This window comes from Leptosomus discolor, chromosome 8 (assembly GCF_034619465.1).
Source record: "Leptosomus discolor isolate bLepDis1 chromosome 8, bLepDis1.hap2, whole genome shotgun sequence".
Taxonomy (NCBI): Eukaryota; Metazoa; Chordata; class Aves; order Leptosomiformes; family Leptosomidae; genus Leptosomus; species Leptosomus discolor.
Window position 1 is genome coordinate 9,386,925 of NC_141398.1, and position 17,908 is coordinate 9,404,832.

The following is a 17,908-nucleotide window of genomic DNA, read 5'->3' on the forward strand; positions in this document are numbered from 1 at the left end:
ATGAAGATGAACTAAGTCCTGTATTGGAAACTGGTAGCTCCCCAATGACCAGTGATCATCACCAGGTTACATTCAACATGAAAACAAAGCACATTCCCAATTAATACTATCTCCATCCTTGTGTTATTTTCAAAGGGTTAATACTGCAAAATCAGGAGGGGAAAAAAAAAAAAAAGAAAATCAATTGTGGGGAACCATTTTTATACAAAAATGTGAATGGAAATTAGATCCTTAAGATGAATTTATCGTAAGATCAGAAAGCTGCATTCTGTCATCAAGAAAAAGGACTGTTTTGGTGGGGAAAACTAGTCTTGGTTCAATAAGGAAATGAAAACAACTATTTGACACAAACTATATATGAAAATGGTGAGGGAATTATGCATACCAATCAATAGAAATAAATTGCTCTGGAAATTGATAACAGGAAGCTAGAAAAATGAGGGAGAATCCATGGCAGGTATTTTCTACACACACTTGCAGTAAAAAAAGTCATAGTAATGGCATGGGTCCTTCTAAACCGCAATGCATAAATTATTAAAATAATTTTTAAAAGGATATACGGTACAGGGTTCTGGTTTTAAAAAAAAGTGATCTCAGGAAATCAGCTAAAAACATTCCTCCACTTGATGGCAACTGTCTTTTTTTTTGTCAGTGGTGTTTTGTTCATCTGGAAGGAAAAATGTAAGGTATAGTTCAGTTGCTGATTAGTTTTGGTGAGATCATCTGCTGGCCAAAAACTTTTTTGTGTGCATGTGTATGGTTATGGTTTGTTCTACAAAGCAAAGGCTTTTACCTGAATGGCTGCTGTTCTTTCTATGACAGACCATACCACTCCTTAGGCTTTTCACAGAAACACAGAATGGCAGGGGTTGGAAGGGACCTCTGGAGATCATCTAGTCCAAACCCCTGCTAAAGCAGGGTCACCTACAGCAGGTCACACAGGATCACATCCAGGCAGGTTTTGAATATCCCCACAGAAGGAGACTCCACAACCTCTCTGGACAAGCTGTTCCAGGGCTCTGCCACCCTCAGGGTAAAGTTTTTCTTCCTCATGTTCAGGAGGAAAACCAACCGATTTGGCCAACCATGGTCCTATTGATTGACCACATGGCATCTATGGCCAGTAAAGCTGGTTAAGCGTGATGCAGGAGTATCATACACCAAATGCAAGGTGTGAGAAAGTGACTTCCACGACCTATTAGCAGCAGTGGAAGAGGTATCATTTGGAGGAAATGGGGAAAATTTGAGCATTGAATTGGAAAATTTTAGGAAAAAGCGATTTCCACCAGCTACTCCTGTTTTAAACTGTGCCTCAACAGGAGGGGATGTGAGCAGAGGCACACGCGTTACTGTGAACCCGAACCCGACATCCTTGTGCTTCGGCAAACTCCACGTTGGACTGGCTCTGCTCGGGTCCGTGGGCTCGGGGGTCCCCTGCCTTGGCGTCCGGATGACGAGGGTGGGCCAGGGCAGGACTCCGCTGCCGAGCGGTCGCCGGTTGCAGCGGCGCCTGGGCCGCCGCACGGGGCCCCTTTCCCACGGGCAGCCCCGCGGAGCTGAACCCCCGCCGGCGCCCGGGCCGGGCCCGGCTGACGGCCCGACCCGGCAGCCCACCCCGCGCCCGCCGCCTCCCTCTCCCGGCCCAGCCGCAGCCGCACCGCTGCGGGCCCTGCCTGGCTCCGGGCCCGGGCTGCGCCGCCGCTCCCGGGGCAGGGCGGGCAGGCGGGGCGCGGACACCGCCGGCGGGAGGCGGGAGGCGGGAGGAGCGAGGCGCGGCGGGGCCGGGCCGGGCCGGGCCGAGCCGGGCCGGTGGCAGTGCCCGCCCGCAGCGCTGCCGGCGGGGAGGCTCCGCTGCCCGGGCAGAGCCGCGCTGGTGGTTTTGTCAGACTTTCTCCCCCGCCCCGTTCCCGCCTGCAGCCCGCGGCATGGCCGGGGCGCCGCGGGGGGACCCGCTCTCCTTCCGCGCCTTCCAGGCCGCCTGCCCCGCGGGGTGCGAGTACGGGTACGGCGGAGGCCTCCGCGACCTCCGGGAGCGCGAGTTCCCCCGGCTCCGAGGTACCGCGGGGCGGGCGCAGCCCAGAGGGGCGGGTGAGGGGCGGGCAGGGCCGCGGAGGGCGGGCCGGGGCCGGGGGCGGGAGCAAGTTTCTGGAGGGAGGGAGCGGCGGGGGAAGAGGGGCGGCTGGCGGAAAGCACCGGCCTCGCCTCGCCGCAGCCCCCTGAGCGGCTCGGCGGGGGGCATGGAGCCGCCCCCCTCCCCTGTGCCCTCTCCTCTCTCCCTCCGGCACAAGTGCCCCGGAGGTGCCGTGAGTTCAATAACAGGATTTAGGTGCAGCAACACGATGTAAAGCGAGATAACAAGAGGGAGGAGAGGGAAGACAAATTAAAATGTAAAACAGCCCTTGTCTGGTAAACGCTTGTGGTTAGACAGGTCTCTGTTATGTCAGGTTGCATAGATTTTTATCGGGTTATATAGATTTGCGTAGATTTGTATCGGGTTATATAGATTTCCCCTCCCCCACAACGTTAAACATTGCTTGAACATACTGCTTCGAATCTAATCGTGATGGATATAGTGCAGTAATTTAGTTTTTTTAAAAGAGGTATCGATGCCTGCGATACTAGCGCTTCAAAATACTGAGGGAAAAAACAGAGTAGAGAGGAGAGTAAATAACATCAGTTTGGGTGTCCTGAAACTGCTACTTAGGCCACTCTTTCTGTTAAGAGTTTTGTGATACTGCGTCTTTTTGTTGTTTCTTTGAATTTTGGGGACTGAATGCAAAGGCAGGCTTTCTCACACAGGCGTTTAGTAAAGAATGGAGTTACGTTCTGCCTCTACAGGGATGTGGAAGAAAGTTAGTTTCAAGCAGCAATTTGAAGAACTTTTCTTTAACTAAAATTCAGTAAGTTAATTTAACAGTCTAGTATTAGTTGTATTAGTTGCATCAGTGCAAGTTTGGTAACAAGAATCTGCTTGTCCTAAATTCAGGCCAAGATTCTGAAAAGTGGGTGTTTTGTAACTGAAGCATTCTTTAGATATTTAAGCAATGACTTTTCAAAATGCCTGAGCATCAGGCTCGCTTCTCACGAGGCTCCCCAATTTTGAAATAAAGTGCATCTGCTAATGAATGATGTCTAGTGGATCAGTCTGGGTTCCCATATGGAGGTCACTGCAAAGGCAGAGCATTAGGAGTTTATCTCCATTTGAAAATCTTCTGCCTAATGCAGGCTACTGAGTTACACTTTGGTCATGCAACCTACTAAGATGAGATATGGATGAAAGATAATTTAGAATATTTCCAGAAAAAGATGAACAAAACCAAATACAGGGTATAAAATTGAATCTGCCATAATGTTAGCTAAGTGAAATGCATAATGGTCTACGGTAAGGTGACCTAGGTTGCAAATCCCTTCTGCCCTTCATTTTCCCCTTCAGAATTTTAACCTGTTACTTAATTCATAAATCGTCAACCCTTCATCTTGAAGGCTTATCACCTCCATGAGGAAGATCAGTGTCCTTAACTGATCCCTGTACATGCACGTGGTGTCCTGTCTGGGATTCTTGTCTTAAAAACAGGGGCATATCGCCTCTAGTCAAGAACTTGGGCCTTCAAGTGATGCCAGTAGTGCCAAATGAAGGGTGTCCAGGGACAGATTCATAGGCCAAATGTGTAAGGCTGTGTCCCCTGCTTTACACGTCTGTTTGTCCACTTGTCTCGGAGCTGACTAGTTGGACTAGTCCAGGACAGAGTCCAGAAGCTGGCTGACAGTGGAGCAGTGTGGATGATAAGCACATTGCTTGTACTTATTTGTTGGCCTCCTTTTATTTAGCCATGTGGCTGTATCCCCACTTGCTGAAGGTCTGATGATGTTATGTCTTTTAAAGCTCCAGGTCTTTGTTGCCTTGCTGAAATAAGGCAAAGGAAATGTGGCTGATGTCCAGGTTGGCAGCAGCTGTAGTAAGTAAAGGGGCCTTGTCCAAGTGACTTACAAAATATTGGTGGGGCTTTCAGGCATTTAGCTACTTAAGCATTTTCTGTGACCTGCCAGAACCTGCAAGTTGGGGGATGAAGTAGAAGTTTCACATTTCTTGTGGCCTCAGGTCAGCTGTATGGGTAAGTCCTGGTTGTGCAAACACTGAGTGACTAAGGAAGCTGTAGCTGTTCTTCGAGTTGATCTCTGCTGGGTATCTCCCTACTGCATAAATGTGCTGCAATTTAATCCCTTCTAGTTAAGAGCAATCTTAACTAGTTTCACTAGGCAAAAGAGAATGAGCTCTGTTTTTAGGTAGTTAACGGTAATGTCTTGCTCTGTCTGTTTACTTGGGGCATGCCTCAAAGATCTTTCCATCACTGAGGTTGGATAAAGGTCCAGGTTTTGCTGCTTACTTTTTATGTGAACAGAATTTTTGGAGTCCCTGTCTTGATAACCATAAATTAAGCCTAATGCTCAATTTTGGAAATGCCATCTTCTTATGAGCAGTATGTGATAATAATAATTATTGCATATCCATGTATTCACTTCTTCCTGATTGCTGATATTTGGTGGCATCCACTGAGGGCGTCTTGTGCAAATGCTGTTCTCTGGGGAAGGCAGAAACCTCTTCTGTGTTATAAACCTTTGCTTGTATGGTGCTAGTGCTTCTGTTGTAGCTCTAGTGGGAATAGTTCCACAAGTGTCTGTTGAGAAGGCGTGTAGGGAACACTGGCTACCGGACATACTGTAAAACCAGGGTTTTTCAAAGGTGGTCTACCTGTGGTCCTGCCAAAGTCGGTGGGAGTTTCTCTCTTGGCTCCACCAGAAGGCCAGTTAGGCTGTGTGTTGGGGATTTCCCCTTCAGGCTTTGTGACGGGATAAGAGGAACTGCTTTACTTTCTTGAATCAGCAGGGGTCTGTCTGTTTTGGCACAGAAGCCTTAAATTTTACCTTTTAAGCCAAAGTTTGTCTTCACTTTTGTAATTCAAGAGCTGTTAGCTGATGGCTAGAGCAGCCCCTTCTAAAAATATCTGTGGAGTCTGTGAAATGGATCCCTGTTTCACAGGCAGCACCATATGCGCAATATGTGACCTTGACTTTAATCTTGTGAGCAACGTGCCCTTATCTGCGGTGTAGGATTGTAAATTGTGCTTTAGAAATGGGTAAAGAAATCAGCGGGAGTTTATAGGTTCTGTTGTTAAGTAATGGGGATGAATATGCTTCTGTGATGTTTATCATAGCAAAGGAAATAGGAGCTTCAGTTTGTATCATGGGTTTAAAAAAGAAAAAGCTGACATGTGATTTGCGATGCAGCATTTAATCCCAAGATACCTTTCCAGTTTCAGCTGTGTGCCAGTATTCTCTAAGATAGCTGTGCCCGTTTCAGTGGGAGCTTTCCAAGACCGATAAGCAGTGGATACCCATCCCCCAAATAAAAACCAGGGCACGTTAGCGATCACGTATTCTTCAAGGGCTGCTCAGTGTTTGAAGATCTTATCTTTAACTGAGATAAGATGTGCTGTCACATTTAATGTCAAATTGGCCACTGTCCTGTACTTCAGCAGCAGTCACGTAACAAATCATCTGTTACCTTAGTAGTATGAACATTTGTGGTATGTGTGAATACAAACAACTCCCAATAATGTAGCTTGCCCGTTAAACAAAAAGGAAAGGTAAACTAAGCTTTGAGTAACAGAGTGGGCCTTTGATCCTTTGAAACTCAAATGATGTCCCACGAACTGGTCACCTGTATGAGAGCTTATTCTATTGTTCAGTTAAGGAGCAGCTCGGTACTGCATTTGACCTTACACAAAAATAGGACTTTTTACTCATTGCTGGTAATTCTTTGCACCGAGACTTTTCCTCTAAGTAGGGGAATGGGAAAAGCAGGTCTTCTCTGTGCACTTCAGTTAGTCCTCAGTGCTTGGTTAGCAAAGGTCGGCTCTGTCCTCTGAGAGCAGAAAAAGCTCATCTGTTTTGTCACGTTTGGGGTAATCTGGTGCTTTGGCTGAATTTCAGAAGTGGGAAATGCATTCTGGTGTGTCAGCTCAGAGTAATTTTGTTGATAGGTAGCTGATGCTCACATTTTATGAAACTTGTGAAGATGAGTGTACTGTGAGCCTGAAGAGTTGCGCTCACCTCTTGATTGCAAATGTAGGCATGACCTCAGTTTCTCTGAGGTCTGTGTGCAAACTGCTGTGCCAGTTTGCTTGCCTTGTCAAACCAGAAATTCTACCAGACTTGTGTCTGAGGTTTTTTGTTTTCTTTAAAAAAAAATTAATTGGAATAATTTTTGTATCCTAAAATAATTTGGGTTTGGGTTTTTATTTAATTTTTATTTTTACATCTACAGAGGTTGGTTTTTTGTTGTGTTGGTTTTTTAAGACGATTCTGTTTGATCTGGTATCTGTCTTCTACTTCTGCTTGTGTTTATGTTATTTTCTTCTGGTTTCCTAATTAATAATAATGTCTATCTGTGGATGAATCTATTAAGGAATCTTTTTAATCTCTTTTTTTTTCTTTTTGTTGAAGACTAAGTGACCGGCTGTGTTCAGCAAAACCTTCTATAGTTAGATTCTTTGAGCAATATTGTTCTTTGAGCAGGTTAGCAGTATCTGAGTCTCACCATGCCATTTAAAAACCAGTTTGATACTAAGGGATAAGTTTTTTTTGATTCATTGCTGCCTAAGGTCAGTGCTGAACCAAAAGCAAGGCATGGTCAGATGCAGTACTTGATTGTGAGTTCCCTGAAGCCCACCCACTCGTTGCTGGCCAGAATTAAGCTGGGCAGCTACAGTCCTGGGAGAGACGACATCTCCCAGAGAAGGTAACACGATTTCATCCGCGCGCAGAGATTGGCACATGTTAATGTGAATCCAGTGCTTACCTCTCCCACCCAAAGGCAGCAAAAGCAATGTGTAGGGAAAGGATGAGGCTGCTTTTGTTGTCTCCTTGGAATATTCCAGGTAGCTAGAAGAGCTACTAATTATGCTGGAGAATAAATCTCACCGAGTTACCTCATCTCTAGCTCACCCTGAACCTAGAAGAAATCCTTTAAACCTCTCATTTTGGTGTCTAAACCTGAGAGCTCCTCTTCCTACCACTGCGCAAGGCTTGTTCGCCCTCTCCTCAGCGGCTGTGAGATCTCTGGCTGGTAGCCTGCTCCTGTCCTCTGTAGCCTCTCTGTCACAATATGATTTAATTTTCTGAAACACGTCTTTTTTTTTTTTTGTTTGAGGGAGGAAAGAAAGCAAACGAAATTATACTTACTGAAGGAGGCTGCTGGTGGACAGTTTGAAATGCCAGAAGACATCTGGGAAGATGCATTTAGTGGGTGGAGAAGGTGTCATAAAAAGAAGCTGTGGTACGGGAAGTGTAACTGCACGACTACATGACAATTATTTTGTAAAAACCAACATATATGGTTTGTATGTAAAGGCATATAAAGCCTTAATGCTTCCTGTCGATTTCAAGTCAGCAGTAGTTATCTAAAAAAGCTATTATCTAAAGAATTGATCTCAAAGAGGAAGCGTGGAACATAAAGTGGATTTAGTACCAAATACAGTAAAAGCAGCTGTGTGTTAGTTTCAGATGCTTTCCTCTGCCGACATGGAAGTAACAGGTACTGTTAAGGTGTTCCTTTCCTTGCATTTCAGGGTTCAGAAGGTGGTCTGCTCTGTGCAGGACTGATCCTTCAACTGATCACCCAGAGCTGGATGATCTTTTGCTCTTCATGATGGATATAGCTCTTAGTGAAAAGCAGTCAATGATATCGTCATTGTGATATTTCAGCACCGAGTAAAGTTTTAGTTACTTTAAAGTTTAGTTAGAGGAAAAAAAAATCCCTGAAAGATACAGACAATGTCTTCTCTTTCTTGAATTGTATTACTCAGAGTAATATATATAATTCATTTTTAACTTCAGGTTTGGTGTTGTAATACCCATATAAAGATGTTCACTGCACCATTACACTGGCTCTGTAATCGCCTGTGTCACATAGTACAAGACATTTAAAACTCTGTCTGGAATACAGAAATGTTGAGCAAAAAAAGCAAAGTACCGAACCCTATAAACCTGTTATAGTGGACACGAACTCAGAATTGTCAGGTGTATTTTAGAAATAAATAGTCAGTCAGTTCGGACTGGATTCTTTACAACAGGAAGTAATCACATATGGACATTAGATTTTTTTAAATCAGCATGTAGATATTAAAAAAAAAAGAAAAAATATTTGGAAAGATACTTTATATCTTTATATAGATGCTGCAGGGTATCAGCCACCCATTTACAAAAAAAATGCACTTTTAATTAAAAGATACATTATCTCTAAAATTAATGTCTGCACAAGATATATATTAGTGTATGAAAGTATAGAAACAGGCAAATGTTTTATTTAGAAAAGCCCAAGATACTTTCTTATCTCTTTCTCAAAAATTGGAAACGCACCAAAATCTTGTTCCTACAAAATCCCACATCAGTGGTGATGCCTGCCTGCCTTCCTTCCTTCCTTCCTTCCTTCCTTCCTTCCTTCCTTCCTTCCTTCCTTCCTTCCTTCTTTCCTTCCACCCGCCTGCCTTTGCTTCCTCTTAGGTTCTCCTGTTTGTCCTTCTCTGTTGTTATGATGTTGCCCTATGTAAGATATGTATTGATTTCTTCCCAGCCTATTTCTGTATATTTCTATACGATGTATATCTGATTTAGTGTCCCTGCACTTATACTGGAATTTCATCTGCAAAATCAGAACCTGGCACCTGAAATTTCAATTATATGTTATGGTAGCAATTCCCATATCTAAGCCCCTCGCCAGAACTCAAGGGTACTCCCAGTCTAAGGACAAACACACAAACGGAGAGGTGAGAGGTCAGTTTTTGTTGATCGGCGTGATTCATTGCGTACTCGGTATCAGAGAGATGCTGCAGAGGCATTGCTTGGCTGTGAAAAGACTGTCATTGAATTCAGGGAGACCACGCTGCAGAGTGCTGCATAATAAAAAGCACTGATATGAGAGGTTGATAAACGAGTAGACAGAACAATATATTTGCAGAGCAGGAGGCTAGTGGGATGCTTAACTTGGAGATGATATTTAGGAAGTAGGATGCTGAGCTCTCAAATGTCTCAGGCTTTTTATAATAGGTTGTCTTGGCCCAAGCCATCAATGCAGATGTTTTGCTTTATCTGACACTAAAATACCAGTAAGGTGTTTTTTAAAAAATTTTTATACTTCACTGAGCTTAGAAACTTAAAAACAGAACTGAAAAAAAGCTTCTTTTAGGAATATGTCATCTTGGGGTTAGTATAATTCTTTTTTTTCTTTTCCCGAGTTACTAATGCTGACAGCGTTACCCCGTCTGCATATTGAGAACCACAGACTGGTTCCTGTCACGTTTGCTAGGAGGACAGGTGTTTTGCGGAGGTATTATGAAAAAGGTAGTGTCAAGAACTGAAGGTGTGGGAAAGGGATGTCAAAATTATGGAGAAACAGGGGTATAGTAGGGCAGGGAGGCATAAACACAGGCCACAAAGCAGGAAAAAGTCAGACTTTATTAGTTTCATTGCTAATGAGGCAATTTGTTATGCTCCTGGCAGTATCTGTGGCAGCCCAGACAGATCCTGTGCCATGATGCTCTTTGTCGCTTAACCTTCTGTCCTGCCGTAGAGAAGCAATGGTCTGTGAGGTGCCTGCGATGGGGACGCGACCCCAGGCAGGCAGCTATTGTGAGTGTCGTGCAAGTCACTTTTTCCATATAAAATTGGAAGGCAGGTCTTCGGGAGAGAAATCTTTCTCTCCCAGCTATTTTATTTCCCCCTTCTTGCTTTCAGTACTGACACTCTCCTCCTTTCTCGTAGCAGCCAGGCTTTTACAAGAAGAGTAAAAAAGTTGTGGTTTCTATGCTCGTTCAGATTAGTCCCTGGAGCAACAGGATCTTAAATGCTTTTAAAAGAAAGCTAAGAACACGACTAGACAGGATTTCTGTCACTTACAGTCTTCTTAAGAGAGAGATAACCAAGGATGTGATCTTTTCGTGACATGGTTAGCTGAGGAAGGATGATTGCCCAACCAAGCTTACTTCTTCTGGCAATACGCAGAATAATGTCCTAAATTAAAATTTGGAAAGATGACAGGAAGCTCATTTGAACAAATATTCATTAATTAAATTAATGTTGTGTGAATTATTTTCATTAATGTTGTGTGAATTAATTTCATTAATGCACAATTAAACATGCGATATCACTGTTGGTACCCCTTTGCAAACTTATGAACAGGTCAGGTGCAGTGGCACAGGCATCAGAAAGTTTGTCTTATAATTTCTTCCCGAGGAAGAAATTGAAGCCCAGGATTTTCCACATGGTTATTATATTCGTGCCACACGGTACATTAAAGTTGTCATAATTCAGTAATTTGGGACTGATGGTATCAGTAATGAGTGCAAACATATGCTGTCTTTTTTTTTAAAAAAAAAAAAGGACTTCATATTGCTGTTGAATAAAGTACATTGTTCATCTGCTGTGCCATTCATTTCCCAAGTAACTTATTAAGGAGTGTAACTGACTTAAGTAACTTAAACATGTGACTGGGAGTCACATTTTTGTTATTTGTATATCTGCCTGTGATTTCTTTTAATGTAAACAATTAGAATTGTCACAAAACAAAATGTTACTCAGCTGCCCTGGCAGTGTGCAACTCTTTAAAAATCTGTCGTCGTCTTTGATTCGTTACCCACTAGGAAAATATTCGTTACAGATTTAATCAATTTAGGGAGTGTGTAACCCCAGTGAGCAGCGTGGGAGACTCTTCTTAAAACCTTGTCAGATCCCAGTTGTGATGGACAATTTGCTTTGATAATGCACGTTGCCTTCTCATGAGGCTGGATAAAAGCAGGTAAGTAAAAGTGGTCAAGTAGCAAGAACTCCCTACCTGATGGACTGAATGGAGTAAAATTAAAGACTGCACGAAAAAGGAGCCTTTGCCAGCCACAGATGTGCAGCTTGCCCCCCGCATGTAAGCCAGCTAGTGTTGCGTAGCTGGGAAGCTGACTGAGTTGATGTTCAGACAAAACTGTACGTAGATGGTTGCACTCTTGTTACTTTATCATAGAGTTTGTGTCCACAAACAAACAAAACATTTGATTAACGAATAACGGCTTTTAAATGCATTCCCTAAGAACGTAAATGCCTGAGAAGTAATGTATCGGGGAGGGTGGTCATGAAGTGTAGCAACGTGATAATAATCCTCTTCTTATCACCTTAGCATAGATGTTTAGCAACAGGTACAATGCTACCGAGACAGCCTCGTAGTATAAATGCAGGATGACTGCTTGCCCTCCTAAAAAATGAGATAATTTAATACTAGTGTAAGTGAAAAAAAACATACTCCATTTAAATTCATTAGAAATTAATTGGAAGACCTGCAGTACATAAGAAATAAACTAAAAAACATGTAAGATATGTTTAGGGTAATGTGAAATTGCATACAGGAGACATTAAAATGCAAAAATAACCTTTAAGGGATGGCTGCAAAGGTGTGTTTTGAAGATAGGATAAGGAAATAGTGACACATCTGAACTGTACCGCAGCTGACTTTCCTTTTTCCTGGGACTGAGCAGCCCCCGTGAGTGGGGCTCACAAACTCCTTTCCGTTTGGTTGTTTACAACTATTTCTGATTTGTCTGAGGTGCGTGTCCCTGCCAGGATTTTTTCTGGTGATGAAGTTAAACCCGTTGTTTTAAGGCTTGTTAACTGTCTAGTTAATGTTCGATCAGTGAACTTAGTGCCTCTCCAAACTCACCAAGAACAGAAACGCAGAAAGGAGGGAGAAAAGCTATGACAGTTGTAATGGGAAAATCCCTTGCTGTGTACATTAAATGTCCCCAAAAGCCATCATAATTTGTGAAGCTGGAGTCTTTACGAGAATCTTTCTTTCTTTTCTTAATTTTTTTGTGGAAGCTGTCTTTGATGTGAGTCTTGTTGAAACCATTTCTTGGGGAAATGAATTGCGGATTTCAGTGAAACTGTTCCAAATCTGTGCTTGGATGAAACTTTCTAAAGTGGAATTTGACTAAAAAGTCATGGCACTAGCGGTTGTATCTGCTCTTTGTCCTTCAGGGTCAGTTCCAGAGTAAAAGAATAACTTCTTCGATGATCAGAAAATTAATAATTTGTTTTTCTTCTGCAGAGCAAGCCTAGAGTAAAGGCTCTGATTTGGGATTTAGGTGGAAATTTAGCTTTTCATTAATTAGAATAGCAGCTGTTGATGTACTTGGACCTATCTAATGGCTCTACAGTGTTGAAGGGATTACCATCCATTGAAGTGGTTTTATGAGCAAAACACTGCAGTTGTAACTCCAACATAAAGGAAATCTATTCCTTGGGAAGCACACTTTTTTTTATGGTCATAACAACAGTTTAGGATTTGATACTGTGAAATATTTTCCTTGAGAAGGGTTGATCATGGCAATTCCCCCTTCTTTAAAGCCTGTCCAGTGTCTGTAAAACACTGAGATGAAGGAAGGAAGGGGCAGGGTATGAGCAAGGGGAAAGGAGGCAGATGTGTGGGACAAAAAGTAATCTGCTTTAATATTCCTTTTTGTGTCACAAAGAGCTATTTCAATAGTAACTTTCATAGCTCATTGTCAAGATTAGTTTTAAACTTTCTGTCTTCTATTTTTGTAGAAGCCTAGGAGTTTTTGGTTGGGAAATAGAATTTAAAGTGGTCTTTGGGTATAAACTACTGCTTGGAAAGAAACCAAACTTCTGGGAGTGAGGAAGGAAGTACTGATGGTTTTGTTAGGAGCTGCCTTCGGTTCGGGCTCGGTGAAGCTCATCTGCACAGCACAGAAAGCATCACTGCACCGCAGGGCTGTGGAACCAGGACTGTCTTCTAGTGAGCACTACCGTGGCCCCAGCTTCATCTGACCTGCCAGGAGAGATGTGAGGTCAGAAGACAAAGCCTTCTTGTGGCACTGTAGGAACCCTCCCTGAGTGTAGGCTGTATAAGAACAAACCCTCCCTCTAAAAAACAAACCCTATTTTCCAATACCAGCTTGCCCAAAGGGTGGGTCTAATCCAGTGAAATGGTCTTTAAGGGGTGAAGCCATCTATTTCTCCCTCTTAGAACTCACCCTTTTGCTTGTGCTTAGAAGCCTGTAATAGGATGATGTTGAGTACTTCATGAATGATGAGAAAATACAAATCCTAGTGAGTTACGTCGCTACTTTTTTTACTGAGTTTCCTTTCCATCTCGTATTTTTTAAGGATTGGGAGAAATCTTCCCTTCACTGGCCTCCAAATACTAAATTTAAAACCACCTAATTTTGTTGGAATATTTATATTATGATTAGCTCTAGTGAAAGGCAAAGGCAGCTTTTTCGCTCATGGGAGCTGAAGCTACCCATTAAAAAAAAAAATGAAAACTTCTGTTCCTTTGAAGGTGCGGACTGTTGCGGAGTTCACAGCATGTAACGCTTGTTTGGAGGCACTCGGTCGATTCTCCAGGCTTTGCATCACTGAGCGTGACGGCTCCTGAGAGATTAAATAGCTGTTGCCATCAGAACTTTAATCAGTGTTTCTTCCATTTCTGCAAGTACAGAGAAGGATAGGTGTACTTGTAAAGTGTCATGAGGATTACACTGCAGCGCTTCCTGGATAAACTTCAGTGCCACTGAAGTAGGGGAAACAGTACCAAATAATCTCACGACAGCTGTCATGTTTCCAAAAGTGTCTGATCAAATCTTCAAATCTGAATGCTGGATACCTTGTGGGTACATCCAGCCTCTCATATCAGTCACTTCTGCTTTTGTTTGCTTCCATTCTAGTGGTAGAAATGTGATTATGTACTAAACTACTCAAATAGCAGCTAATTTACAGTGATCTCTTTTAGTTTTTGTGTTTCAATGTTACATGTACAACTACTTATAATAAGTGGGTGTTAGGAAGTTAGGGGGAAAACCTCCCTTTGGCTTGTTCCTGCTTCTTCAAAAGCCTCCTAAACTTTATGTTTATAGAACTTACTGTCTTTAAAAATTACCTGGGTTCTTACTTGGGTTGTATTGAAACAGCATGAAAAATTATCAAATTAATAAAATTGATATTTACAATATAGTTATAAAAAGCAGATATGAGGGGAGGGGTGTGGAAGGGAGCTCTCGTGTTTTTTGCTTTAGGATGAGAGATTAGTTTTTATACTTTTTTTTTTTTTATATGTAATCCATCTACGTGACTTGTGGTCTTTCTAGTCACTACGCATCTCCTTTTGTTTTTCTTTGTTCGGCTGCAGATTGAATTTCCCCATAGTTGGAGAAAGAAATAGCTGAATCCAGAGAAGAAACTTTACTGTTTAGGCACTTATTGTAAATGAGTTATAGACAGTGTCGCGAGTTGCGTGCATTGAGTCTACTTCACTGCACTGTGTATTCCTTGTGGAATGACTCAGAAGAAAACAGCAGTCCAGTCTAATGTGTATAGTCTCTGAATATATGTTGATTGGAGTTCCCAGCTTGTAGACAGGAATATGATATAAGAAAAAATCAAACACTAGAGGAAAAAATTATATAAGGAAGAATCTATTCCTGTCAAAACTGGTTGTTTCTTATTGTTGTTCCACTGAACAGTTATTACGATGGGTATACATAAAAACATAAATAAATATAGATACATTGGTGTATATATATAAATCCAGGAATTTTAGTCTCACTGTGGTGAGAACACAAAGTGCCTAACAGTTCTTTTTCTTAGCAGAAGGAAATTGAAGTGTTTCAAGTTTGAAGGGGGAAAAAGAGCATGGGGTGGGCATGGGGAAAAATTTACACTTAATTCCTTTCTTGGATCCCTCTGTCAGCAGAAGTTGCAGAAGAGAACCCTGTAGTTTGCTCCTATAGAAAAAAAAAAAAAAATAATTGTGTAGACTGTGCAATAACTGATCTCACGAGGTTCACTTTACCACTTTATCCTGACTTTCTGTGGAGGCAAAGTACCAGGTGTTTATACAAAACGTTGAGGAAGGCTTGCTGTCCGCCTGGAAACGAACTTCCTTAAAGCAGTTATCTCACATGAAACCTGCGTGACATTCTGTGCAGCTGATTGCCTGGGTTTGTTCTATGTTGAGTATTGGGTTATGGTGGTGACTACATGACATAATAGGGATCATTCTCATTCTGGTATTTATGGCACAAATTTGGAGAGCAGTTTTTAGAAGTAAATGGATCTGGAATGAAACACGTAGAAGCAATTGTTGTATGCGCTGGGTTAGATGCATTCTCTGAGTTACCATTGTGTCAGAATATTTTGACCAAGTTTTTTTTTCCACCTTGATTGTTTCAGATACTCTGATTTGAAAGGCGATGGGGCAGATTGAGATGTCTGACTGAACTAGATTTATAATGGACATGATCTTACAATTACTTGAAAATCAGGTTCTTCTTGAGATAACTGTAACTAGGGACACAAATGAGGGCAATTTAACATACTAATTTTAAAATTTAGGTTTTTGTTTAAACAATTTGATTTTGAGCTTCCTTTGCTGAGAGCTCCCTTCCATTTTCCAACCCTCTGACCCATACCTTGGCCTTCCTGTGCTCCACTGGGAACCTTTACTAACCATTTCAGAAGGTGCTTTTGACATATTTAGGTGCTTCACTTTTACATCTCCTGGGTAATCCTTTTGGTGAAAAATGTTTGTGCAGTTTCGCTGAAAATAAACGGTAATTACAAACTAATTTCATCTTAATGCCAAATGAGTAGCTTAAAATACAAGTGGTAAGAACCAATGATACTATTGTTGCCTTAAACATACTTGCTTTGGGGGAATATGGTAATATTATGCCCACAGGCACAAATTCAACAAAAAATAGAAATTTTCAGGATATAAGAGCTCGTGACAGACTCAATAGTATTCTGTCAGGTTACTTCTAGTTATAGTTTTAAGCTAGCAAGTCTGAGGAAGTATTTGAAAATTAATAGCACAGAAATTAGCTCTGAAATACTAACAAATTACTGTTACTTTTCCATTTATGATAATACTGTTTGTTATTAATTTGATCGTTCATTGTCATAAATAATGTTCACGTCACTTAACATTCCTCTCCATCCTTGCTTCATGTCACAGAATCAATTCTTGAATTTCTTCACTTGCATAACTCTCTACTTGCCTCCTGACATCCTTTGCCCACGTAACGAATAGGTGTGCTCAGCAATCTCTGTTTTGTATAGCACTGGTAGAAGTGGTCTATAAAGAAGGACCAGGCTTTAGCGTGGGTAGGGAACTCCAGGACTTCAGGGTGGGTATGACAGTAATGGAGACTCGAGATGTGAAATTGGTACTCATGCACAGGGTCCAATCCTGTGGTCAGTTCTGGAGGCAGAGTATGCTATCTGTGGTTTTTCAAGTATCTTGTGTCATAAACTGAATCAGATACGTTGTATGAGTGGTGTGTCTGGTCTTGTCATTTACTCAAATATGGCAAAACTGTACATTTTGTGGGGGAAGATGTTGATTTTTAAGTGCATCACGTTTTCTCAGCTGCCTTGAGGCAAAATGCAATAGCTGGTGTTGTGGCAGAGTTGTGATTTTAAGCTCAGAGTTCAGAGATTGGGGAAACTGTGGAATATTTGTTTTTCTATGCATAATCTTTTATTCATTCTCAAAGCTAGTCTAGTGTTAATGAGGCCATGTGTATTTAGCACTTTGAATAATTTATAATTATCTTTCATTTCTAATGTCGTTAGTATTGAAAGAAGCCCTTTAATTGAAGGGAATTATACCATGATTTAGTGAAGCACAGCAAAATATTCTTTAGGTGTATGATTATAAAATTGGGATAAGGTTGTAATTGCTTTATTGCTAGGTCCGTAAAAAAAAAAAAACAAAACACCCAAAGGAGCAACTGCGAAACTCATTTTTGTAGGCAGAAGTATCCACTGGGAGGTTGTTACCAAACATGAAACTCTGTATATTTATATTAGTAGTGTCAGTCTATTATTGGGTTCATGATGCTCAGATATTTGTATTCTCTTAGTACTAACATAAATCAGATTTACTTCACAGGTGCCCCAAATCCTGCCTTAATTTAAACATAGAGCATCCAGATAAACCAAGTAAAGTTGCAAAGGAGAGTAGCTGACTGAATGGACTTGCATTGAGCTGAATAACATTAGAACTCAGTCCCCTGTACTGGAATTCTCTAGTGAATGCAAAGTTAGAAGTGTGCCTAACTCTCTTAAAAGATATCCACCAGTAACTATGGTTAATGTAGATATTGTAGATACCTTTGTTTTGATATGTCTTATTTCAGGGATGAGGGAAGGGGCACTTAAAGTGAAGTATCTTTTCTTTCTTTAACAAAAGAAGCCCTGACAAACAGTCCCCAACTTTGGTATGTTACCAAAAGTTGGTATTGCTTTTATTGAGTGTTGATGCTGTTCCATAAACGTTAATTTTGATTGAGACTGAAAGCAGATGTGATGACTTCTAGGTTATCACGTTGCCAAAAATATCAAAATGTAGTTAGAGAAGCGGTAGAGAAGGTGGAAAAGAGCTTTAAGGGAAGAGAGTCTTCATATTCACATCTGCTTTTCCTTATGTTCTGCTACAAGAAGCAACATGAAAACACTAATTATCCTCTTAAGGGGATACTTATGTACATATATTCATATACCCATCTCCGTACTGCATACACAGGCATATTTGTGCATATTTGTAAATAAAGGTGTATAATATATGCTTGGAGAAAACACTCAAATCACCTGGATGCCTTGAATAGACTTCTGGAGTTCTTCGTTTGATGTAACTGACTCTAGTAAGCTGATTTGTGTAATCTTGAGGTTCTGTTGCTGTTGCCTCTGTTATTATAGCCCTCCTTTTGTCGATGGATTATAAAAGATGTTGCACTTTTTGAACTGGTACCTGGACTTCTAGAGAGTGCATGCATACCCCAGAGGCTAA

At 41.6% G+C, this 17,908-nt stretch overlaps 1 protein-coding gene across 1 annotated transcript in view; it reads left to right on the forward strand.

Moving 5' to 3' along the window:
* The first annotated feature begins 1,925 nt into the window (after positions 1-1,925).
* The window catches only part of MOCOS (molybdenum cofactor sulfurase), a 222,828-nt gene continuing 206,845 nt past the window's right edge, over positions 1,926-17,908 (forward strand). Inside the window, exon 1 of the mRNA XM_086469348.1 lies at positions 1,926-2,055. Within this exon, the coding sequence (XP_086325474.1) occupies positions 1,926-2,055 (130 nt within the window). The remainder of the gene's footprint in view (positions 2,056-17,908) is intronic.